At 51.3% G+C, this 25,366-nt stretch overlaps 1 protein-coding gene across 2 annotated transcripts in view; it reads left to right on the top strand.

Moving 5' to 3' along the window:
- RAI1 (retinoic acid induced 1) overlaps positions 1-25,366 on the top strand; it is a 220,479-nt gene that overhangs the window by 182,137 nt on the left and 12,976 nt on the right. For both annotated transcript variants that reach the window (XM_053366188.1, XM_053366187.1), the window contains one exon: positions 16,295-22,016. In XM_053366188.1, coding sequence (XP_053222163.1) covers positions 16,311-22,016 — 5,706 coding nt within the window. In that variant the 5' untranslated portion in view covers positions 16,295-16,310. The remainder of the gene's footprint in view (positions 1-16,294; positions 22,017-25,366) is intronic.

The raw sequence follows: 25,366 nt of genomic DNA, 5'->3' as shown, positions 1-25,366 counted from the left end.
GGAGGGTGTTCCACAGGGCAGGCGCCACTACCGAGAAGGCCCTCTGCCTGGTTCCCTGTAACTTCACTTCTCGCAGTGAGGGAACCGCCAGAAGGCCCTCGGAGCTGGACCTCAGTGTCTGGGCAGAACGGTGAGGGTGGAGATGCTCCTTCAGGTATACTGGACCGAGGCCATTTAGGGCTTTAAAGGTCAGCACCAACACTTTGAATTGTGCTCAGAAATGTACTGGGAGCCAATGTTTGGGCACTGTGTGTGTGTGTGTGTGTGTGTGTGGTAACAGGGAAGGAAGGCTGGCTAACAGAGGTTGGCAAATCCCATTTCAAACTGGGCCCAAATTTGGCCAAGTTTGTGCCCAGCACAAAATGGAAGTGAAGTTCTTCAAACTCGGGGGGGGGGGGATTGAAAGCAGCCATGCTTCTGAATACCAGTTGCTGGAAACCACGGGAGTAGAGAGTGCTCTTGTGCTCGGATCCTGCTTGTGGGCTTTCCATAGACATCTAGTTGGCCACTGTGAGAATGGGATGCTGGACTAGATGGGACATTGGCCTAATCCAGCGGGCTCTTCTCTTGTCCTCATTTTGGATCCTGGGAACCAAAGTGGCTTGTGACATTATCTCATCCATAGAGGCATCTTCTCAACCAACAAGATACCCACTGAGTAGCATGGAATGTACATCCATGGCTGATCTGAAATTCAGCCCCACATGTTTTGGGTCATGGGCGGATGCAGAACACATGTTGTCATGCAATTCTTGAAGAAAGGCCTCTTGACTGTTAAGATTTACTTGTCATGAAAGTTAGGGAAAGGAAAGGGCAGCATACACATGTCTTCCCCTAGAGATCTCTTTTCCTCTGCCACAAGTAGCAGCCCTGTGGCTGAAAGCTGAGATGTGCGTGTCTCACCCCAGAACTTCTTTTCTTTTAAACCCACATGTTTTCTGCCTTGCATTAAAGCTGAGTGCCTGTGCTAACATTTCTGAAAGTTGCTCTCTCCTCCTCCTGAGCTTTCAGGTCCAAGACAGGAGCTGGGGGGGGGGGGCGGGCCGCCCCTGGGATTTTTATTTTCTTTCCAGGTGGCCAAGCAGCTCTAGGGCTCAATTCCCCCCTCCCCAAAAAATGTCCCCCTTCAGCCAAACTCACGTGTGAGCCAGGAAACGCAGGACCCTAAAGGAAGTCCTAGCAGGCCTCTGAATCCGTTGAAACTTTGAGAAACGTTTTTGTAACCCCTGGTAATTATTTGAAGGAGTTCTCCAAGCTGTGAAGCCGGCTGGGGAAAGACTTGACAAGGTTCAGCAGACTAACTGCCGTAATTAACTAGGGGGGGGGAGGACGCACATTAGGTAGTAGGCTGGGTACCTCAGGTTCAGGGGCCAGTGGACCTCCAGACCTCTGCATCTGACTTTCAGGGCTCAAACCGTCATCCCAGGACATGCTACTCACTGACTCCCCAAAGCTCAGAGGGAGCCCTGTGAGTTTGCTTCCCCTCCCTCTGAAAGTTGGGCTGAATTTTCATGGACGCAGGCAACAAATTAGCATATGCAAATGGTATGCCAATCTTGAGCATGGGCCTGGGCCCAGGGGTCTTTTTAAGAGCCCGGCACCCGCTCTCCACATTTCTTATTCTCTTTCTGTCTCTCTCCTGTCGGCCGGTCTTCAGACTCCATAAGAGAGCAGGGGCTATCGATTTCCGTTGCGAATGCAATCGGGAGATAGGCTAGCAATTTCCCGGTAATTGTGGGAGTGGAGAGAGAGATGAGCTGCAGGATGGAGCTTGTGCCTGGGGTGGGGGTGGCGGCGGCAGCAGCAGCAGCAGCAGCAGCCGGCTTGCATGCACAAATCAACTGGAGCCCGAGGGCTTTCCACCTCTGGAGGAAAGATTTTAACCTCCCTGCCATAGACGGTTGACTCGGTGCTGTTAAAAGATTGGCTAGGGAGCAGCCGAAAGGTAGGCGCGTCTGCTCAGGGCCCAGCGGCAGCAAGGCCAAGGACTGAGCCACAGGGCCAGTAGGAGGCAGGGGGAGGGAGGGAGTCACCTCAACAGGATATCTGCTGCAGGGCAAGCCTCAGGGGATGACCTTCTGGACCCCAACCAGTGACGGGGGGTGGTCAGGCCGCTCATGTGAAAGCAGGGATGAGAGATTCCATCCCCTGTTCGGCTCCTTTCTTTTGCGCATCTCTCTGCCTTCTGTTCTTTCTGAATTCTGGTCTGGCAAGGAGAATTCTGCAAATCCATGCCGGAACTGGAACACGGCTGGATCTTCCATAACTCTGGGTTGCTTTGCATCTGTTCCCCACCACATTACTGATCTGCATACAGTGGTACCTCGGTTTCCGAACGTAATCCGTTCCAGAAAACCGTTCGAGTTCTGAAACGTTCAAAAACCGAAAATTCAATATGGAAGCCACGTGGCATGTTCTACTTACAAGGCATGCTTGAAAACTGAAGCATTTATGTCCGGGTTTATGGTGTTCCAAAACCAAAATGTTCAAAAACAGAGACGTTCGAAAACCAAGGTACCACTGTATGTATGTGCGTTGTTAAAACGTTGCAAAAGCAATAAATGTGCATCATCTCATTGAGATTCCTCCCCGTGCAGAGCAGGTGCGCCTGTGCGCTCCTTTGCATGGGTTCAGCACCACAGAAAAATGCAACCTGGGTTTTTCAATGGTGTGTACTATCACATCAAGTCGTATGCATCGTCGCCCTAACGTTCCTCTTCAGGTAGTGTTTCGCTGGTGTGCCCTTGCGCATGGAAAAAAGCATCTTGGCTGAAATGGTGCGTACAATCACACTGAAGAGCAAGATAGTGTCTTCTACTGGTACCCCAGATCACAAGTTTGTTCTGGGGTCTCAGGGCATGCTGTGTTGCATATACAGCTCTGTCCTCCAATCAAGGGGGAGGAACAGCCAGGGGCTGCCTCCCTTCCGCCTCAGGTGGTTGCCTCACCTTGCCTAACAGTAGAGCCGGATCTTGCCTCTATCTCCTTTCACCCTCTCCCAGTTTTTGGTTAAATTGAATTTGGGGGACAAGGGCAATCATTTAAGTAAACACAGAGGATCTGTGTGCTCATTGGTTACCTCATGACACAGAGGGATTGTGAGCCTATGACAAGGATGGGGAACTTGTGGCCCTCCAGACAGGACTCCAACTCCCATCTGCCCCAGCTAGCAAAGCCAGTGATTGGGGGTGATGTTACCCATAGTCCACCCCTGACCTAAGAGCCAGTGTGGTGTAGTGGTGAACTGGGTTCGCGTCTCCGCTCCTCCACATGCAGCTGCTAGGTGACCTTGGGCCAGTCACACTTCTCTGGAGTCTCTCAGCCCCACTCACCTCACAGAGTGTTTGTTGTGGGGGAGGAAGGGAAAGGAGAATGTGAGCCACTTTGAGACTCCTTAGGGTAGTGATAAAGCGGGATATCAAGTCCAAATTCTTCTTCTTCTTCTAGTCTTTCCCTGCATACAGTTCTTGGGATAGAGTACAGGTGACTGGTTATGTGGGAGTTAAGTTCCAGACCCCTGCATGCATAAGCGAAAAATGCCTGTAATTGGGGAGCATTCTCTAAAAAGCCTCTAGACACCTGTTTTTAATCTACTGCGCCCCCAGTCTCGTCAGTGTGGAATAAATTCAGCAGCTTTATATATACATTAGGTTTTCCCCCCTTCTTCGTCACTAAGCTTTTTCCTTGCTTCGGATTTTACCGTTGGCTTTTTATTATTATTTGTGGATTGTATTGCTTTGTGATGATGATGATGATGATGACGACAACAACAACAACAACAACAACAACAACAACAACAACAACAACAACTTATTTATTTATTTATACCCCACCCATCAGACTGGGGTTTTCCCAGCCACTCTGGGCAGCTCCCAACCGAATATTAAAAACACAATACAGCATTAAACATTAAAAAACTTTCCTAAACAGGGCTGCCTTCAGATGTCTTTTAAAAGTAAGATAGTTTCTGCATGTGCTGTAGAGGGAAGTGAGGGGCAAATGGGGCTTGGAAGGAAGCCCAACTAGGAGAAGGAAAACTCTGGTCCCAAACCTCTGCTCCCTTGCGGGGGTTAATGCAGCAGTTTGACTGAACCCCTTGAGGCGCACTCCATTGTCCCTTAAGACAGCTGGATGCCAACAACTTCTCTCTTAGGTCCTGTCTTAACTATAGCTCGGTTGGTTAGAGTGTGGTGCTGATAATGCCAAGGTTGCAGGTTTGATTTCCGAACAGGACAGGTGCATATCCCTGCATTCTAGGGGGGTTGGACTAGATGATCCTTAGGGTCCCTACCAACTCTGCCATTCTATGATTCTATACTGCGGCACTCTGATAGCAGTAGTTGTACGCTCACAGGGAGAATGCAAGCGGCGCCGTCTCAAGAGTGTATAAACGGGGCGTGCTTGCCTCGAAAATCAGGCAGCATGTGACTGTCAGAAGTGGCATGCTAATTCCTACCCAGAAGCGGAAGCAGCACGTATGACTTGGCAAAATTGTGCTCCGGGTTGACGCGTCCCCCCAGTTCCCTGCCGCTCTGCCCTTTACCTCCAAGGGTTAGTTGCCTTCCCAGGTGGGGAAAGAGGAGGGTTGCTGGTTGCCTGGCAACTGCCTCACATGCTCCCTGACCCAAAAGTGATGCTCAGCATGGAAGTGACATAATGCACAAGAGGAGGAGGAGGATGCTGCCTGCCTCGGACTCCCCTGCCAAGACAGCTTTCAAAGGAATTGGGCCTTCTAAACGGGTCTCGTAGCGTGCTATGTCAGGCTTGGCCTTTCTCCCAGAAGAATCTGGGGTGGAGGGAATCCCTTGTGGTTCTTTCATGCTCCTCCACTCCCATTTATTTTATTATTTGGGGTTTCTTCTTCTTCTTTTTGGGCCTTTCTGAGAAAGGCAAGAGAGGAGAACAATGCTCTCGTCTCTGCTCGGCAAAAGCCCGGGTGACGGTCAAGCAGGGATCGCGTGTGAACTTCCGAGGCTTTGCCGTCTTTGAAAAGTTGCCATGGCCCCATCAACAAAGCCCGGGAGAGGCTGGGCGCTGGCAGAATAGCATCAAGCGACCCCCACGCTCACACAGAGAGAAAGAGAGAGACTGGTCTTCCCATCCAGTGGCCAGAGGCCATCTCCATGGTGACGGCAGGTGACCAAGGCCCCGCTGCTGTGCAGGCGCCACTGTAGGGCTGTGGTTATCTCTAGACAAGTCGCGGGAGGACAGAACGCCTGCTCTGTATTCCAGCTAGCCCAGGCTGCCGTGATTGTATCCCCTCTTGCCCTGCAGCCACCCCAATTCCTTGCGTCTTCCCAGTCTCCCAGATCCCAGTGCCAGTTCACAAGAAGCCAGGGCTGTAGGCCAGCTTGAAACCGTGGCTTCCAGATCAATTGCAACAAGCCAGCTGCCCTGACTTATTGCAACGTGTGAACAAGGCCATTGCAAAGAGACCAGATTTCAGAATGCTCCTCTGCATCGCAGTCTGTGGAAAGGAGCGTGGATCAATGGCATTGACCACAGCTTTGCAAATTGTGGCTCAGGCAGACTGGATCCAGTTCTACGGAGACATGAATCCACTGGAGTATTTTTTCTCAGTCAGAGCACATCAGCACTGACACCCACCCTGCTGGGTCTGTGGGCCCCCACTGTAATTTCCCAGAATGCCCCGAGGCATGCTGGGGCATTGTGGGAAATTAAAATGGCAGTTCCCAGCCATGCCCAGGTCTTCGTCAAAGCTGGGACCTGCCCTCTCTGGTAGACTCCAGATTCTAACATGTTGATTCCTGATTTACACAGAATCTTAATTTAGTGGTTTATTTTGGGCTTTACACAAGAGGATCTTTCATTGGATTCCCTCCACATATATACACCCACTTTGCACATTTTAGAATTTGACCAGATAGAGACGCCTGGAAGACTGTATTTGGCCCTCAGGTTGAGGTTCCTCACACCTGTTCCTGAGAGCTATAGTTTCTTAAGGGTGCTGAGAGTAGTTTGGAGACCCTTATTCCCCTCCCACAGATGCAATTCTCAGAGTGGTTTATCAATCCCTCTTCACAGAGAGCTCTGGGAATTTTAGCTCTGCGAGGGGAATAGGGGTCTCCTAACAACTCTCGACTCCCTTAAGAAACTGCAACTCCCAGGGGAACTTTGGGGGAAGCCATAGCTGTTTAAAGAGATATTGCAGTGATTTAAATGTTATTATTATTAATCATAATTAAAGTTAATAGTAACTTTACATTGTGATTTACAACCAAACACAGAGACAAAAAAGACCCACATAGATACATTAAAACCAAGAAGAAAAAGAAATACATTCACAGAATTGTAGAGTTGAAAGGGACCACGAGGGTCATCTAGTCCCTATGCAGGAATCTCAGCTAAAGCATCTATTACAGATGGCCATCCAACCCCTGCTTAAAAACCTACTTGGAAGGTGAGTTCACCACCTTCCAAGGGAGTCTGTTCCACTATCAAACAGCTCTTAACGTCATAAACGGCCAGTATACCTGAAGGAGCGTCTCCACCCCCATCATTCTGCCCGGACGCTGAGGTCCAGCACCGAGGGCCTTCTGGCGGTTCCCTCATTGCGAGAAGCAAAGCTACAGGGAACCAGGCAGAGGGCCTTCTCGGTAGTGGCACCCACCCTGTGGGACGCCCTCCCATCAGATGTCAAAGCGATAAACAACTACCTGACATTCAGAAGACATCTGAAGGCAGCCCTGTTCAGGGAAGTTTTTAATGTGTGACATTTTAGTGTATTTTTGGTCTCTGAGGAAGCCGCCCAGAGTGGCTGGGGAAACCCAGCCAGATGGTACAAATAATAAATTATTATTATTATTATTATTATTATTATTATTATTATTATTATTATTATTTTATTCTTGATGTTTAGTCAGAATCTCCTTTATTGTAACTCAAAGCCATTGGTTCAGGTCCTGCCCTCCGTAATTGGAGGGGGGGACCAAGCTTGCTCCATCTTCTAAGTGACATTACAAATACCCTCCCGTTTCTAAAAGGCTACAGATTTTTAAGGCCAAAAGCCTGGTTATAGAGGAAAGTTTTTTCCTGGCTCCTAAAAATATATAATGATGGTGCCAAGTGAGGCTTCCTAGGGAGAGTGTTTCTCAAATGGGGAGCCACTGCAGAAAAGGCCCATTCTCATGTTGCCACCCTCTAGACCAGCCTTTCTCAACCTGTGGGTCCCCGGATGTTGTTGAACTACAACTCCCATCAGCCCTAGCTAGCAAGGCCAGAGCTCAGGGATGATGGGAGTTGTAGTCCAACAACATCTGGGGACCCACAGGTTGAGAACCACTGCTCTAGACCTTTCGTGAAGGGGGCACATGCAGAAGGGCTATAGATGCTGACCACAGAGTGCGGGTCGGTTCATTTGGGGAGACGCATTCCTTGAGGTACTGGGGTCCTGAGCATAAATATATGGTGTGAGTGTTGCCACTGTCCCTTTTCAGCTCGCTTCTCGAATCTGGAGCACCAGCCAGTGAGGAAAAATATGCTTGTGAGCAAAAGCTTGAAAGGATGGGCAGGTTGCCTCCGATCAATACGTAAAGCTGAGCCTTGCCTCTCGCTGCTTCTGGGGCCTCAACAGCTCCTTAGGATTGACAGGTCACAATGTTGCAGTGGCCACACAAGCCACAACTAATGGAATCTTCTTTCTACACAACTCCTAAAGATGTCAGGATGCAGACCTAGCAACCCTGTTCCCCCTTGGCTTCCTGGCCCACACACCCCAAACATTTTCCAGCTTCCTCCCACCTCTCCTTGTCCCTATATTGGGTCTGAACCTTATCGGTAATTCCTTAAACCTTTATTTCTTTGGTTCCTGGGACCATTTCTCAGCGCTCTGCCTGCCTCACTAAGTAGGGCCTGTGTGAGCTTTTAATCCCAGCCAATTTCCCCTTCCCCCATAGTAGCATATACTCTAATGGCTTTGTTCCCTAAGTAGCTGGAGCGTTCATGAATAACTTTCTGTAACGTGACACCAGCTCAAGCAATCAGTGTCGGAGACTTTGCCACAAAAAAAGCACAATGCGATGCAGATAAAAAGCGAGTTGCAGGTGTAGGCTGCTCTGGAGCACCTAAACAAAATGACAAATTGCCTGCTGGCCTCCACATCTCTTCCCACTCTGAATATGTTTATGGAAACTCAATTCCGCTTGTGGAATGCTCTCCCCACAGAGACTCACCTGGCGCCTTCATTAGGTGCCCTTCAGGTGCCAGGCAGAAAAGTTCTTCTATAACCAGGCCTTTGGCTGATTGGCATACAATGCCCTTATAAAATGTGTTGGGGAGGCAAGGATTGTTTTTACGTATTCTGTGTTTTTATGTTGTGTTTTTATGTTGTGAACGGCCCTGAAACCTGCAGTTACAAATTGAATTGTGATAATAATAATAATAATAATAATAATAATAATAATAATAATAATAGGGAGAGAGGGACAGAGAGGAGCCCAAAGAGCCCAGTGTGGCAGCTGCAACAAAGCAAAAACTATGGTTCCTCTTAGCAATCTGGACCCCTCCCCACCTCACCCCTCCTTTCCTCATTCACCTCCATCCATTCCATCGCTCCTCGGCTGTGATTGGTTCAACTCTTTGAAAAAGCATCTGTAACAGGGAGAAGAGAAACGTGGGGCTCTTTAAAGGGAGCCCCGTCATGTCCTTCCCTCAAACTGCGCTGGCCACTGGGCCCCACTGACCCTCCTTGTGCTGAGCTCTGGGGCCCTCCTCTCCGAGAGGGTCTGCCTTTGATTTCCAGCCCGCCTTTGTTCCCCGAGCCTCTTTCCGCACGCACATCCTTTCCTCCGCCCTCCTGACTCTGGGCTGGGACACAGAGCGCGGAGGAAGGGCTTTCTCCCACTCCGGTACCAGGTTGCTGGCTTGTGAGGCTGTGCTGTATTTTTAATTGAACTGTCTTTTCGGGGAGATACATGCCTGGCTCCGCATTCCAACTGCTTGGTGTGCGTTAGGAGATCCAGCTGTAAGGCAGCGTAGATGCATTTGCAGCTCGGAGGAGGAGAGGGAGGCTGGGGACTGATGGACGGACCAGAAGAATTGTGTGTGTGTGTGTGTAGGTTTCGATTATCTGTGCCACTTCCGTTGCAGTTATAAGGATAACTCCAGAGAGGCTGCCTTGTTTTAAGGCTGTCGTCGCAACACCAAACAGCAGCACCGTGGCACCTTCAGAGGGGAGCAGATTTATTGCAGCATAGCGCACATCATCAGGGAGCTTATGCCATAATAAACGTGCCGTTCCACAAAGTGCCACAGCGCTCTGGCTCGTTCAGATTTCTTTCTTTCTTTCTTTCTTTCTTTCTTTCTTTCTTTCTTTCTTTCTTTCCTTCCTTCCTTCCTTCCTTCCTTCCTTCCTTCCTTCCTTCCCGCTCACTTTTGCAAATAAATAAGCAAGCGGATGTCGAAATACCAATGATCACCATAGGACACTCAACAGGAAGGGAAAGCAATCTGGGACTAATAAAGGAAGAAAACCTAATTTCTGCAGATATGCGCGCCAGGCAGGGGAAAAGTGCAGCTGGCCCCCTCCTAGACCCATGGCGAAGTTTTGCACCTGCCGGGCTTTTGGCAACAGGCCAGCAGTAGCAACCCCCCTCCTCCCCCAAAAAAGGACTAAAATACCCTCAGTAGAAGAGCACGGGCTTTCCACGCAAAAGGTCCAGGTTCTGTGTCCAGGTAGGGGAGAGCACTGCTTCCTAGGAACATAAGAAGGTTGTTCTGGATCAGGACCAATCCAGTCCAGCATCCTGTTCTCACAGTGGCCAACCAGACGTCCTAATGGGAAACCTGCAAGCGCTCTCCTCTCTTCTGGTTTCCGGCAGGCGATATTCAGAAGTGTTTGCTGCCTCCAGCCGTAGAAACAGAGCACATCCATCATGGCTAGTAGCTATTGACAGCCTGCTTCCCTGTAAATTTGCCAGCGCTTTTGCAGCCATCACATCTTCCTGCAGAAGTGAGTTCCATAGTATAACGATGCACTGCATGAAGAAGTCTTTACTTTTATCTTTCCTGAATCTTTCTACATTCAACTTTGCTGGCTGTCCATAAGTTTCCGTGTTTTGAGGGGGAGAGAACAGCCCTGTGTGTGACACCCTGGGAAGCTGCTTCCTATCCGTGTCAACAGTACAGACCTAGATGGACCAGTGGTCTGATTCTGTATATGGCAGCTTCTTGTGTTCTTAGGTAGCAGGCAAAGGGGCATCACAGCCTTTCCCAAGGAGATGTGGCTTTTGTCTATGAGTGTAGTCAGCAGTTCTTTGTTATTGTTTAGTCATTTAGTCGTGTCCGACTCTTCATGACCCCCTGGACCAGAGCACGCCAGGCACTCCTGTCTTCCACTGCCTCCCGCAGTTTGGTCAAACTCATGCTGGTAGCTTCGAGAACACTGTCCAACCATCTCGTCCTCTGTCGTCCCCTTCTCCTTGTGCCCTCCATCTTTCCCAGCATCAGGGTCTTTTCCAGGGAGTCTTCTCTTCTCATGAGGTGGCAAAAGTATTGGAGCCTCAGCTTCACGATCTGTCCTTCCAGTGAGAACTCAGGGCTGATTTCCTTCAGAATGGAGAGGTTTGATCTTCTTGCAGTCCATGGGACTTTCAAGAGTCTCCTCCAGCACCAGAATTCAAAAGCATCAATTCTTTGGCAATCAGCCTTCTTTAAGCTAAGAACTTTAAGCAGTTCTTAGTCAATGGCAAATTTTGTGGGGGATGAGCTGCTTTGTGGGTGAATGTACACTTGTGGTCTGTGTTGACAGCAATGAGGCTGTGTGTGGGCTACAAGCCCTGGCAAGCAGCCATACAATCCATGAGTGCGTGTTTGCACGTCTGTGGCATGGAGAGCACATATAGTGAAGCGTTCCTGTGTGTGCAAGCCGAGAGGGTGTTTGCATCCTGGCTCCCACCCAGACCCCTTACTTGAGAGTAAGGAAGAATCACAGAGTTGGAAGGGATCCCAAGTGTCATCTAGTCCAACGCCCCGCAATGCAGGAATCTCAGCTAAAGCATGTCAGATAGCCACCCAATAATAATAATAATAATAATAATAATAATAATAATAATAATAATAATAATTTTTTATTTATACCCCGCCTATCTGACTGGGTCTCCCCAGCCACTCTGGGCGGCTTCCAACCAAATATCAAAAACAATACAGCGTCAGACATTAAAAACTGCCCTAAACAGGGCCGCCTTCAGGTGTCTTTTAAAAGTAAAATACAGTGGTACCTCAGGTTACATGCGCTTCAGGTTACACACTCCACTAAGCCAGAACTAGTGCTTCAGGTTAAGAACTTTGCTTCAGGATAAGAACAGAAATCGGGCTCCGGCGGAGCAGCGGCAGCAGGAGGCCCCATTAGCTAAAGTGGTGCTTCAAGTTAAGAACAGTTTCAGGTTAAGTACGGACTTCCGGAACGAATTAAGTACTTAACCCGAGGTACCACTGTAGTTATTTATTGCCTTGACATCTGCTGGGAAGGCGTTCGACAGGGCAGGCGCCACTACTAAGAAGGCCCTCTGCCTGGTTCCCTGTAACCTCACTTCTCGCAGCAAGGGATCCACCAGAAGGCCTTCGGTGCTGGATCTCAGTGTCTGGGCTGGATGATGGGGGTGGAGACGCTCCTTCAGGTATACAGGACCCAACCTCTGCTTAGAGGTATTTACTGAGGCAGAGAAGACTCAGCAACAGTTGATGACTTCCTGCAGCTGCTCTACTCAGGCCAGAGGCCAGGGAAGGTGAGGCCAGCCAGGCAAGAAGCAGAGGTCCACGTCTTAAGGAGTCAATGTGCAATTGATTGGGGTTTTTAAGCAGATGTTGGAGGACCAATCTGTCATGGGTGCTTTAGCTGAGATTCCTGCATTGCTGGGCGTTGGGCTAGATGACCCACAGGGTACCTTCCCACTCTACAATTCTGTTATTCAATGAATCCCAAGATCAGGGCAAGGAGATCAGAACTACACAGTAGCAACAACATTGTCCCAATGAGATGGCGCACCCACCCGCCAAGCTTTTAAAGACTGGGCAAAGCATATTCTTTTCCAAGAGTCTCTTGCCATGCAGGATTGCTGACCTTGTAAGATGCTCACTGCACCAGGAAGGATGTACAGTGGTACCTCGGGTTACAGACGATTCAGGTTACAGACTCTGCTAACCCAGAAATAGTACCTCGGGTTAAGAACTTTGCTTCAGGATGAGAACAGACATTGCACGGCAGCGGCAGCGAGAGGCCCCATTAGCTAAAGTGGTACCTCAGGTTAAGAACCATTTCAGGTTAAGAACGGACCTCTGGAACGAAGTAAGTTCTTAACCCGAGGTACCACTGTATCTGTTTCTTCTGACAGGAGGGCCTCTGGGCCCTGGGCCACCAGGTTGTGCCTGCCTTTTCTGACCCTGCTTGCTCTATCCCTAGTGGTGGGCTGACACCCTTCCCAGATTCTGTTGCTGCTCTCCTTTCCCCACGAGGAAATGAGCGTGGTGGGAGTCCTGCTTCTTCAACCGAGGCAGCCAGATCCTGGCAGGGAGATATACCTGCCTCCTCCAGCCTCTATTCCCCAGCCTCAGCTCCTCCTCCACGCCAACCTCCTGTTCCCTCCTGTTCATCCATCCTGGCGATACCTCGGGACTCGCGGCATTTTGCATGTCAGTGCTCAGTTGGCTGCTGCCCATCTGCTCCACAGTCTGGGTGTCAAGGGCGACATACCTGTGTGCTGTGTGCAAATGTTCGTGCAGGTGTGGGCACATCTTTTGCGGCAGGCGGGCGTAGCTCGCATCTAGCCTGCGGGCTTCAGCAAAGCTAGAGGATGACTGGTCGGATTCCAACCCAGCCAGCTACCTGTGCGTGTGCGTATGGAAAATAAAAGAAGACAATCCGAGAAGCGGCGAGGAAAAAGGGTGGGAGCATCATTCTAATGCGTGGTGTTTTATTATGCTTTTATATATGTTGGAAGCCGCCCAGAGTGGCTGGGGCAAGCCAGTCAGATGGGCGGGGTACAAATAATAAAATTGCTATTTTACAGTGGTACCTCTGGTTGCGAACGGGATCCGTTCCGGAGCCCCATTCACAACCTGAGCAGAACGCAACCTGCGTCTGCACGTGCACGGGTTGCGATTCGTTGCTTCTGCGCATGAGCGTGACGTCATTTTGAGCGTCTGCACATGCGCGAGCGGCAAAACCTGGAAGTAACCTATCCGGTACTTCCGGGTCACCGCGGGACACAACCTGAAAACACTCAACCTGAAGCGTTTTTAACTCGAGGTATGACTGTATTATTATTATTATTATTAAAAAATAATAAGAGCCTGCTGGATCAGGCCAATGGCCCATCTAGTCCAGCATCCTCTTCTCACAGTAACGAACCAGATGCTTGCAGGAAACCTGCAAGCAGGATCTGAGCCCAAGAACAACCTTCTTTGCTGTTATTCGCAGCAGCTGACATTGACAGAGCATTGCTGTCTCTGACCATTGAAGCAGAGCAGAGCCATTGTAGCTCATAGCCGTTGACAACCTTATCGTCCATGAATTTGCTTAATCCTCTTCTGAAGCCACCTAGGTTCGTGGCCATCACCGCCTCTTGTGGCAGCGAGTGCCAAAGTTTAACTATGTGTCACATGATGAAGTACTTCCTTTTATTTCCCCTGAATCTTGCAACCCTTCAGCTTCATTGGATATCCGTGAGTTCTCATGTTTTGGAGACAGGGAGAAGGGTTTTTCTCTGCCCACTTTCCCCATGCCATGTATAATTTAAAAAACCTATATCGGTACTGCCTCTTAACTCAGCTTTTCTCTAAACTAAAGAGTCCCAAACACTGCAAGCTTTTTTCGTGGGAGAGTCACTCCATCCTCTTGACTGTTTTGGTTGCCCTTCTCTGAACTGTGGATCTCTTGACACACAAACAAGGGATGCCAGCGCCTGTACAGATCTGCTTTGTGCGTGTTTGCAGGGGCAGCGCAGGGGTGCAATCTAACCGCCTCCCGCCTTAAAATATTCCCTCATTTTGGGTGAAAGATTCCCGCATTGCTGGGAGTTGAACTAGGTGATCCTTGTGGTCCCTTCCAATTCTATGATTCTGTGATCAGTTGGGGGGGGCAAGACCAGCATTGTAGCAACAGTAGAACAGAACAGCCCTCTTAATTCTTCCCAACCATGCAAAAGAAAAAGAAATCCAAGACACACACAAAAAATCAGTAGTGCCTCAAAAGGTCAATAGCAAGGAGGTCAAGAGAAAACCCCAGGGGGGAGAGAGTTTGAAAGCCAGAGTGCAAAGGTCGGGAAGGATCTGTTCTGTGCGCTTTCTTCCCACCCCTTGTTTAATCCGAGCAGGCCTTCTCGTGTGCAGGCAGGTTTTTACGGGAGGACACAATCTGCACGTGCTCAAACCATCAGGCATGCACAGAATTGCCCTGTGCGTGTTGTCTGTGTGCCGCACGGACATGACTTCCAGCAGATTGCGACGGAGCACAGGGGAGGAAGAACGGTGACGCGGTTCAGGTTGTGCTGGGGAAAGGTATTAAATATAGCCCACCGGCTGGGTGATAACAGCATCTTTGGGTGATGTTGCCAAGCGAGCGGAATCGAGACTCCCCTTAGATCTGTAGAGCTGGTGGGAGGAGAGCACATATCACTCCTGAGCCAAGACGTGCTCAATGCAAAACCTGCATCTTGTCAACATCCCCAGCTGAAAACACACAAAAGCAGGTGCTCTCGCTGTTCGGCGGCGCAGCAGAGAACTGCAGAAACCCAGGATGGTTTTATCACTGCTGTTCTCCGCTGCCTTCCTAATAGACGTCAGTTGTAAAGAGCAGACAGATTCCAGATGGAGCTGCAGCAATTGCGGAGCGGTGCTTGGGAGATATTGTGTCGGTGGGGGGGGGGGAGGGAAGGGGGAGAGGGAAGGGGGGGAGGGAGAGGAGGAGCATCCAGGCCAGAGAGCTGAGGAACTGCAGGATCAAATGCTGGAAGGGACAGATCCTGGGCCTTGCAACCAGATTATAGGAGCCAGAAATATCAGAATATAATCTCTCTGCTGTTTTAACAACGAAAACATTTGGAGGAGGGATACAAAAATACAGCTAAGGATGGATGAATCTGTCAATTCCGGCTTCTCCTTTTTGTTCCAATCTGATAAGCACATTTTTTTTGCACATAATTCCCCCACATTTTTGTATGCTTCTCCCCCACAAAAATATGCATTTTTATGGGCAATACCCCCTACCATAAGCGTTTTTGTCCACTTTGGTTGGAGAGGTGCACAGTTTGAACGATAGCTGCGTTTCGGTTCACATAGTGGTTCAAGAAGTGCAAATTAGGCTGTGTCTCATCAAAATGCAAACAACAACGAATTTCTTCCCCTACCCTCCGTAGCCAGGACACCACTGCCGACTTCGTATTGACTCGAAAAGAGCACGGAATGGGTGACCGACCCATGCTTGCTGGTGCATGCAAAGCCTAGTCGCATCTTCTCTTTCCCAACCTCAGCTGTGCCGCTGAAAATAATTCTGGTGTGCTAGCCTGAGACTTGGGGAGGGATCTAGATAATTGGCTTCCTCTAGGCACACCTGCAGCTGGATGGCTGCTACCTTCCCAATCGCCTTGCCCAAGTCCTCGAACGGACTGCATCGCTTCTAAGTGGAGCGTTTCAAATGTTCGCTGTGCATGAAAAGGTCCCTGCAATGAGAAAACCAGCTCAGCGTGCAGGGGCTGGCCTTTGTCCCTGATGTGCTATGCTTGTTCCTTCAGGGTGTTGCTTGCTTTATAACCGGGGAAGCATTCAGAAAAGGGGTGTAGTATGAAATGGTATGGATTGTTCCACAACCTCCTGCTGTTGTGAGTCCACATACACACACACACATCATTCTCTTGAGGCTGATTTCTTTACATCTTGCCAAATTTTCTCCCTGGTTTTTTTGGGAGTGGGTTACAAGAGAGACTCCATTCTCTCCTCATCCCTTCTTTAAAGTCAGAACGTTGCACCCAGACCGGAATAATGCTTTTTACAGCGGTGAAAGAACAGTTGTTTGTTGTTGTTGTTGTTTACTATCTATCCATCTAAGCTATCTGTATAGTATAATGGATACTGTCTATCCAGTATGTATGTACACACCCACGTACATATATAATTTTAAGCATTCGCCTCATGTGTTTGTTTATTTGCTTTTAAAGCACAGGCAACAGGGGAGACGGGCTGGGGGAGATACAAGGTGTAAAGGTGGAAAGCAGGGAAGACGAAAATCCATTTGTTTGAACCCCCCCTTGTCTTTCTCTTTCTCTCTCCCCGCTCTGAACAGATAACAAGGCCCAGCCATGCAGTCCTTCCGCGAAAGGTGTGGTTTCCATGGCAACCAGCAGAACTACCAGCCGGCATCTTCGCAAGATTCATCACGCCTGGAGAATTACAGGCATCAAAGCCAGGCCGGGCCGCACTGCGAGCGTCAGAGGATGGTGGCGAAGGAGTACTACGGCCAGCAGCAGCAGCAGCCGCAGCCGCAGCCGCCGCAGCCCCCCCTGCCTTACCAGGGGTACGGAGAGAACAGCACCGTGGAGAAATATCACCGGGGGAATAAGCAGCTACGCAGCCAGCAACTCCCAGGCCGGCCGGCGTCCTTCCCAAATTACGCTGTCCAAGAGAACAGTCCCTATCCGGCCCGTTATTCCGGGGAGGAGGGCCTGCAGGCCTGGGGGTCACCGCAGCAACAGCCGCCTCCGCCTCCGCAACCCTTGCTGGGAGGGGTGGCTAAATATGAGGAGAACTTGTTGAAAAAGACTGCCGCTTCCTCTGGCAGTAGGCAGTACCACGAGCAGGCCCCACAGCTCCCCTTCCGAACTCACTCCCTGCACCTCCAGCAGCAGCAGCAACAGCAGCCCACCTTGACCTACCCCAAGCTCCCGAGGCAGAAGATCCAGAATGACGTGGCCTCCCCCATGTCGTTCCCGCAGGGCGCCCACTTCACCCAGCATTCCCAGTCGTTCCCGGCCTCCTCGACGTACACGTCCGTCCAGAGCGGGAGCCAGGCCGCGCATTCCTACAAAAGCTGCAACGCTCCCTCGGCGCCACCGCAGCACGAAAGGACTCTGGGGAATGCCGCCAGCCTGCCCTCTGGGCAGCGGGTCCAGGGCCTACATGGCTATCAGCCTAACCGAATCAGCTACGACCAGCAGCAGCAGCAACAGCAACAACAACAGCAGCAGCAGCAGCAGCAGCAGTCCATGCAAGGAAGACACCATGCCCAGGAAGCACTTCACTATCAAAACCTCGCAAAATACCAACATTACAACCAGCCGGGACAGAGCTACTGTCAAGCCGATGCCCCTGTGCGGACTCCAGACCAGTATTACCAAACGTTCAGCCCCAGTTCCAGCCATTCCCCGGCTCGTTCGGTTGGTAGGTCTCCCTCGTACAGTTCGACGCCTTCCCCGTTGATGCCCAACTTGGAGAATTTCCAATACAGCCAGCAGTCTCTGAGCACGGGGAACTTCCCAGCCAGCCTCTCCGACCATAGCCATTTTATGCCTTTGTTGAACCCTTCGCCGACTGATGGGGCGAGCCCAGATGCCCAGCCGCCCGCAAACTGCAAGAGCATGCCGAAGGAGAAGATCCCCGAGAACCTCTTGTCCGATCTCAGCCTGCAGAGCCTCACGGCTCTCACCTCCCAAGTCGAAAACATTTCCAACACCGTCCAGCAGCTTCTCCTCTCCAAGTCCACGGGGATGCCCCAGAAGAAGGGCATCAAGAACCCGCCAAGGACCCCAGAGCAGCTCAAGGGTCAGCACTGCAGCCCCGAAGGCAACAGTTACTCTGCTGAGCAGGCGGGGACTCCCCTTTCAGACCCCTTGAGCACCCCGCAGTCGGTCCACGCTGAAACCCAGGATGGGGATTACCTGAGTGGATCTGAGGAGCAGCTGGAAAGGAGCTTCCTCTACTGCAACCAGAGCCGCAGCCCAGCTCGCGTCAACAGCAACTCCAAGGCGAAGCCCGAGTCCGTATCCACGTGCTCGGTGACTTCTCCGGACGATATGTCCACCAAGTCGGACGACTCTTTCCAAAGCATCCACACCAGCTTGCCGCTGGAGAGCTTCACCAAGTTTGTGACCAACGAGAGGGATTGCCCCAGACTGCTCCTCAGTGCCCTGTCTCAGGAGGAGCTCGCCTCTGAGATCATCGGTTTGCAAGATGCTATCAACGAGAAAGCAGACAAAGGCTGGGCCAGCCCCCCTGCTCCAAACAAAGACCCTGACAAATCCCCTTTCCACTTAGAGAACCACAGAACCTGCCTGGATTCCATAGTCAAAAGTCCGTGGTCCAATCAGGGGGACTCAAATGCCCTCGCTGAGCCCTTGAAGTTGGACAAAGCTCTGGGGGGGAATAACGGGAAGAATTTCACAGAGGAAGTCTACAACAACTCCCAGGTGGTGTTTACAACAGCAGAGACGAAAAATACCCTGAAAACGACCAGCTCTGTGGGCTACAATTCCAAACCCAACATCTCGGCTGCCACTTCCAGCTCCGAGGCCACGAGCTTCAGCTGCTACTCAAATGCCACGGCCAATTCGGTGGGTTCTGAAAACGCCATGGAGAACTTCGACTGGCCAGACGAAAACCTCAGCGACACGTGGAAAGAGCTGGGGTCGAGCCTCCAAGGATCAGACCTTTCCAAGAGTTTGTTCTCTGGCAAACTGAGCGAGACGTCCGAGGAGAAAAAAAATGCTTGCTGTTTGAGTCTCTGCGATGCTGAGCAGGCGCCCCAACAAGCAGAGGGCTTCGATCAGCCGCAGGAGGCAAGCAAGGGAGAGAATCTGACTTACGACGAGGCCACCAGAGCAGACAGTGAGCGATGGCTGGAAGACACCACTAGGCAGTCCTGCTCCGGAGGAGACTTCAGTGAACTCCCCATGATGTCCTCTCCAGACCTGAAAGAATCCGATTTGGAACCTGAAGAGTACTCCTCTTTGTGTGAACTAGCGGCTTCTGAACAAAAGTCTTTGACCTATGATGCTTTTACACCTAAGCCAGCGGAGAACGCCCCGGCCCTCTCCCTGCAAGACACGCCAGGTTCAGCAGAAGAAATGGCAAACGCAGCCGAGAAAGAGAGTGCCACTCCTCCTTCGCACTTATCTGATCAGTCCGTTATCCTCTTGGGCCCAGCCGTTGGCACAGAGACAAAAGTGAAAAGTTGGTTTGAATCTTCCCTGCACCACTTGAAGCCTGAGGAGGAGGTGGCGGGAAGTGAAAACGCCCTTCCAGATAAGGCAGAGACGCTGGCAGCTTCGCTGGTGACTAACCAAGCCTCTCTTGAGCAGGTGCCAATAACCTCAGAACCAACATCTAGGGGCAAGAGCCTTCGCAGTAAGAAGGTCCACTGCAGGCTGTCGGGAGGTGAGGAACCCGTCCAACCAATGTCAAGCCCATGCACGGGCAACCAGGCAGCTGGCATGGTGGCCAGCAAATGCCCAGGTCCAAACAACCTGATTGAAATGCCAAGTAAGAGCGCCCATGGCCAAACTCCCCGGTTTCCAGCAGAAGGCTTGCCAGCGAGGATGTGTACCCGCTCGTTCACTGCGTTGACTGAGCCCAGGATGCCAGATCCTTTGGAAGGTGCAAAGGCCTCAAACCCCCAAGAGAAGTCAGGCAAGAAGACAGTGTGCGTCCTGAAGCAGAGAGCCGCTTTCAAAGCTAGGAAGGCCAATGGCAAACCTTCTCCAAAGCCCAGCAACTCTGCTTCCCCTCCGGTCTCAAACTTGGCACAGAGCGAAGACTCTGGTCACAAGGCGAAAGAAGCCGACGGCATTGAAACAGAAGCAAAAGACCAGCAGTCCATGATCCTTCGTTCCAGGACCAGGACCCAGGAGGTCTTCTACAGCAAGCGGAGGAGAGAGAAGAGCGCCATGGATGCAGGGCTCAAGGAGGGCAAGCCACCCAAGAAGGTTCTGCCAAACAACCACTTCCCCGGTTCCTTCAAGGTCAGCCCCCAAAGCAGGTCTGAGAGGGAAAGGAAAAGGCTGGCCCTCCCGAAAGCCAGGCCCGGAATGGGTGGCAAGATGTCCGAGCAGCCGCTCCACAGCCTGAAGAGGAAGTCGGCCTTCATCCCACCGGTTCCTGCGAAAAAGAGGAACTTGGTCCTGAGGAGCAACAGTCACAGCGGCAGCAACGTGAAGGATGAGAAGCCGGAAGCTTCTGCCAGCCTGTTCAAGAGGATGCCGCTGGCCAAAAAGGCGAAGGCTAAGCTGTCCCCTAAGAACTCCTGCGAAGTGGTGCTCAAGTCCCCTCAGGTGAAGGAGAACCCCGACGTCTGCATCAAGATCACCTCTCGGGCCGCCTTCCAGGGAGCGATGAAGACAAAAGTGCTTCCTCCACGGAAAGGCCGGGGCCTGAAGCTGGAAGCCATCGTCCAGAAGATCACCTCTCCCAACCTGAAAAAGTTTGCCTGCCGAACAGCCACCGTCTCCTTCACCGTCCCTGCCGCCACCTCCCACAGTAATCCCCTCAGCCCGTCCCTGCCACCGGAGAGGGAGCAGGCCTCAAAGAATGCAGGCGCAGCCCCAGCGGCGGGGGAAGCCAGGCCATTAAACCAGGCCTTGTCACAAAAGGCTCCCGCCGCTCCAGCAGCCGAGCAATTATGCAGAAGCCCGAACAACAGATCCTTCAGAGGAAAACTAATGAACAGTAAGAAACTGTCCTCCAACTGTTTCAAGGGTGAGGCCTATTCATCTCCCGAGACGTTGCAGCACAGCGGTGACGGCATGGCTGCCAGCGGCACCGGCCTGCTGCCCAAGAAGAGGAACCGAAAAGGGAAAGTGGCGGCCTTCCGAACGGCCAAAAATAGCCTGGAGAAGTGCCCTCACCTGAGCCCCGCTCTGCTTTTTGCATCCAGAGAAAAGGCGGTGGCTGCAGCGGCGGCAGCAGCAGGGAAAGGCGAGGAGGGACAAAGGGAGGCGAAGAAGCCAAAGGCCGAGGACAAAGGCTTTAGCAGCGCCGAGAGCTCTGAGGGGAGGTCCTCGCAGGCCCAGACCAGGGCCCAGAAGCAGCGGGCCAACCATTCCAACTACAACGGCTACACCAAGAGACAAAGGAAGCGGCTCAGCCGCCGCAAGGCCCCCAGCGTGCCCTCGAGGTGCAAGAGCAGGACCAAGAGGCGGCACCCGCAACAGGCTCCCCTGCTGAGCCCGGCCGAGCCCGAAATCCGGCTTAAGTATGTGTCATGCAAGCGGCTGCGGTCGGACAGCCGGGCGCCCCCCTTCTCGCCGTACGTCCGGGTGGAGAAGCAGGACGAGTTCGTCACCACCTGCACTGTCGTCAACTCTCCCGCCGAAGAGGCCCGGCTGCACAATAGCGAGCGCTCCTCCTCGTCTCCATCTGCCCAGGCCGGGCTTTCGGGGGCCGCATCCCTCCAGCAGCCGCGGGCCACCCTGCCTCTGTCGTCCACCATGCACCTCGGCCCAGTGGTCTCCAAGGCCCTCAACACCACCTGCCTGGTCTGCTGCCTGTGCCGGAACCCGGCCAACTACAAGGACCAGGGAGACCTCTGCGGGCCGTACTACCCCGAGGACTGCCTTCCGAAGAAGAAGTCGCGGCTGAAAGAGAAGATCAAAGTGGAGGGGCTGGGCGAGGAGCCTCCGTCTCCGGCGGAAAGGCTGCTCAAAGCGACAGATAATAATTGTGCAACTAGTACGCCGGGTGGAAAGCCGCCAAGGTTGGACAGTGGCGCTGACTCAGCGAAACAGAGCGCTCTCCGCTCCAGTTCGAGGGGGATGTTTAGGAAACTACAAAGCTGTTACTGCTGCGATGAGAGGACAGAGGGAGAGGAGGCGGCGGTGGCGGCGGCAGCAGCCGCAGCCGCCGAGAAGCCCAGGAGGCACGAATGCGGCAAAGTGGAGCAGCCACCTCCGGACCCTGCCGGGGACACGCAGGAGCACTGGGTCCATGAGGCCTGCGCTGTGTGGACAGCTGGGGTTTACCTGGTGGCGGGAAAGCTCTATGGACTGCAGGAGGCAATAAAGATGGCTGCTGATGTGGTAAGAGTCCGCACCTTAGCGTAAGCTCCCCTTGGCGCAGGCCACGGGCGCAGGTGCCAACAGAACCGCCTCCCGTACGCCAAAAGCCAACACCGCTTTGCAAAAGCAGGAATGACAAGGTTTGGGGTTGCCGGGCTCTGGGGAGGTGGTCAGGGCATCCTAATCAAGAGGCCAAAGCTGTAGGATTTGGATGTGTTTGGTTGGGCATTTGGTTCCTACTTGGAAGTTACGGGGAAACCTTTCCTGGAAGAAGCAAAAGTAGCCCAATCAACAGTCTGATCTGTCTCACCCCAGTGCTGCCTCTTGGCCAACTGTAAATTAGTCCTAGAGGGTTGGGGGTCCCTTGGCTGCTTTTGCCGTTCAGTCTACTTTCAGTCAGGTTTATTTTCATGCCTGGGAGTGTCCCAAAAAGGATGTAAGGAGAACGCTTCTTCATCAGATCAAGTGCCAGGGGTCGCCACATTTGCTCTGGGTAGTTCCCCATCTTTTCCCAGCAGACAATGGGGCCTGGGTTTCTTGCTCCCTGCAGAGTAGATGTGCCCATTTTGATACCCATTGCTTAGCGGGAGCAGCATACTGGGGAGGAACAGGGTCCGTGTGTTTGCCGCAAGCGATTCCCCCCAACCCTTGACGCGAATATTGCGTCCCAGCGTAAGATGGAGCCTGGCGCCATTTTGAGCAGAGCAGACTATGCCTCTCTGTGTTGCTGTTTGTGTTTAAGAAATATTGTTACTCCGACAATGACACCCCCAGAGGCTTTCCCTGCATTCAGTTTCTAGTCACCGCCAGTGATGATCCGGTTACTGTATTTATGGGCTGCTGCCCAAAGACCTTTGCAGCGGCTAATGCACCTGGAAAGCACAAACGTGGGCCTTAAAAACAATCACCTTCTCTGTGCTGCTTGTCCCCAGCATTTGGTATACAGGGGTATACTTCCCTTGTACATGGAAGTTCCATTTAGCCAACATGGTTACCAGCTCCTGGCAGCTCTACGTTCTGTGCATTCCTTTCATTCATACAAAAGCCACCCAGGCTAGCTTGGGTCAGTGGAATCTGTGTGCCAGTTATCCATTTGTACATCAGGGTATCCTCATTTTCCTGGCATTTTCCTAGCATTTTCCTAGCATCCAAACAGTGATGTGTTGCTGCTGCTGGGAAGATGCCATTTGGGGGTTTTGCTGCGTGGCCTCATCCCCTTCCTGCCTTCCTCTACTTATGAAAGCCAAATGAGATGTTCTGAGGGATCTGTGGTTGGCACCCAGAGCAGGACCCCTGTGTCTGATGGAAAGAGGCAACAGGACGCAATGTCATCACACTCAAAAGTCCTCTGTCTGCAGGGGAGCAGAAGGCAAAGGATTGGGAAGAAGGACCAGGTTACCATGGTGCCATACACCTTTGTTTACTGGGGAGAAGAGGACATGAGGTTCCTTGCCATGCATCTCTTAATCCCTGGGTTGTGGGTTTGAACCCCACGTTGGCCAAAAGGTTCCTGCATTGCAGGGGGTTGGACTAGATGGCCCTTGTGGTACCTTCCCATTTTGTGATCTGTGATCTCTCTTAAGAGTTGACCCTTGTCCAGGCCATTTGGCTGGATAATCTCCCAGGCTTTCAATCAGGAACCTTGGATATCTTCTTCCCTCGCAATTTCACCCACCACCCGGTCAACATCGTGTTGTAGTCCAGCACATTCCCAGAAGCGGTTTGGCTTGCGTTCTCATTCTGTGCATGCACCGTACATTTAAAGCGCATGGCTCTCCCCGCAGGATCCTGGCAACTATCATTTCCCCCTTACAGTGCTGCAATTCCCTTTCTTGAGCAGAAGTCACGTGCTTTAAACGTTTGGTCCTCACGCAGCCTCAGTCTGCATTCTATCTGCTGCTAGCCTCTGTTCCCAGGCACATTCTCACATAGTATTTGCTCCTCCCACCTTGTCCCTGCTTGCTGCCAAACCATTTTTGCATGAAATCGACAACCCACCTCCTGAGTATTGCAGCTGTACCGCTCAACTCTTCGTGAAAAGGCTGGCGAGCAGAATCTGAGAAAAATCAGACAGTCTTTACAAGAGATGCTGCGGTTCAGGAAATTAAGGACAAGTGGGGCCTTCAACAACAGGCTGCAGCTTGAAGTGTCCCTGTCCAGGATACTCCATTCCATCCCCCTTTTGCCCAGTCGTTCCTTTCCTTCCTCTCCTAGCAGCCCTTCAACATTCTGTGCCCCCTGCGTTTTGTTCCCTTGGGCTGGCAATGACCTGTCCTTGCAGTCTTTGTTTGGTTTCCATTTGATTCAAATGGTTTCATCTTCAAGAACTTGGTTCACACATGGTGCTAGTAAGTCATGCAGTGGACAATGATGATGATTTAAACGTATTTATATCCTGGCTTTCTCCCAAGTTGGGATTCAAGGAAGCTTGCAGCATCTAAAAACATCATTGTAGAGTACAACATAATAAACATGAACTAGATAAAAGCAATAGTTAAAACACATTGAAAACTGGCGTTAAAATCCAGCCTGACCTGACAGCAGCCCAGCGATCAGCATCACCTGCACCTAAGTTTTCAAAGACCTGTCTGAACAGGAGGGTCTTAGGCTGGCGGCAGAAAGATAACCGAGAGGGAGCCAGTCTAAATACTCATGGGAGAGAATATGGGATTGCTTATTTTGCAGCCTGCCACTCCAGCGTTCCACTCCAGGTTTAGTGGATTATAGATTATGAGCCTTACGGTGCTAACACCAGGATGTTTCATGGCTACTCTTAAATGGGAGGTGTAGCCTCCCGGTGTGAGAACATAAGAACACAAGGCTTGTCTCTTTTAGTTCAAGCTAAAGTTCCACCAAGTCCCACATTCTGTCCCAAGTTGAATGGAAACCTAGAAAGCTTGCCTCCCCCCTTCTAGATCTGGTTCTAGATCTGACATCTGGTTCTACTACTTTTTATTTATTTGGTTTTTCAAATTAAAATTTTACAGAGATATATCAAACATAAATCATAAAAACAAGATACCAAGGAATCGCCTGGACTTCCACCCTCCCCTTTGTGGGTCCTATTATTAATCATTTCCTCCCGCATCTTTTATGATGATCCAAATCTTTTATATCTCCATTGTATCCAAAAATCAACCTCAGACTACAAATGATATTCCAGTCCTACTAACAATTTTAACTGTATACAATGGTCTTTAAGATAAGTTACAATTTTTTCCTATTCCTTCTTAAAATTTTGGCCTTCCTGATTTCTGACTCTTCCGGAAGAAGTCTATTTCTAACCCCACAAATGAGCACTCCACCTTGTCAGGTAGAAACTCTTGTGACACCTCAGATGCTTCTTGAACCTCAAGGTCACGTGGCCTTCA

The sequence above is a fragment of the Podarcis raffonei genome, chromosome 14 (assembly GCF_027172205.1).
Source record: "Podarcis raffonei isolate rPodRaf1 chromosome 14, rPodRaf1.pri, whole genome shotgun sequence".
Lineage (NCBI taxonomy): Eukaryota > Metazoa > Chordata > Lepidosauria > Squamata > Lacertidae > Podarcis > Podarcis raffonei.
This window is presented reverse-complemented; position numbering and strand designations above follow the sequence as displayed.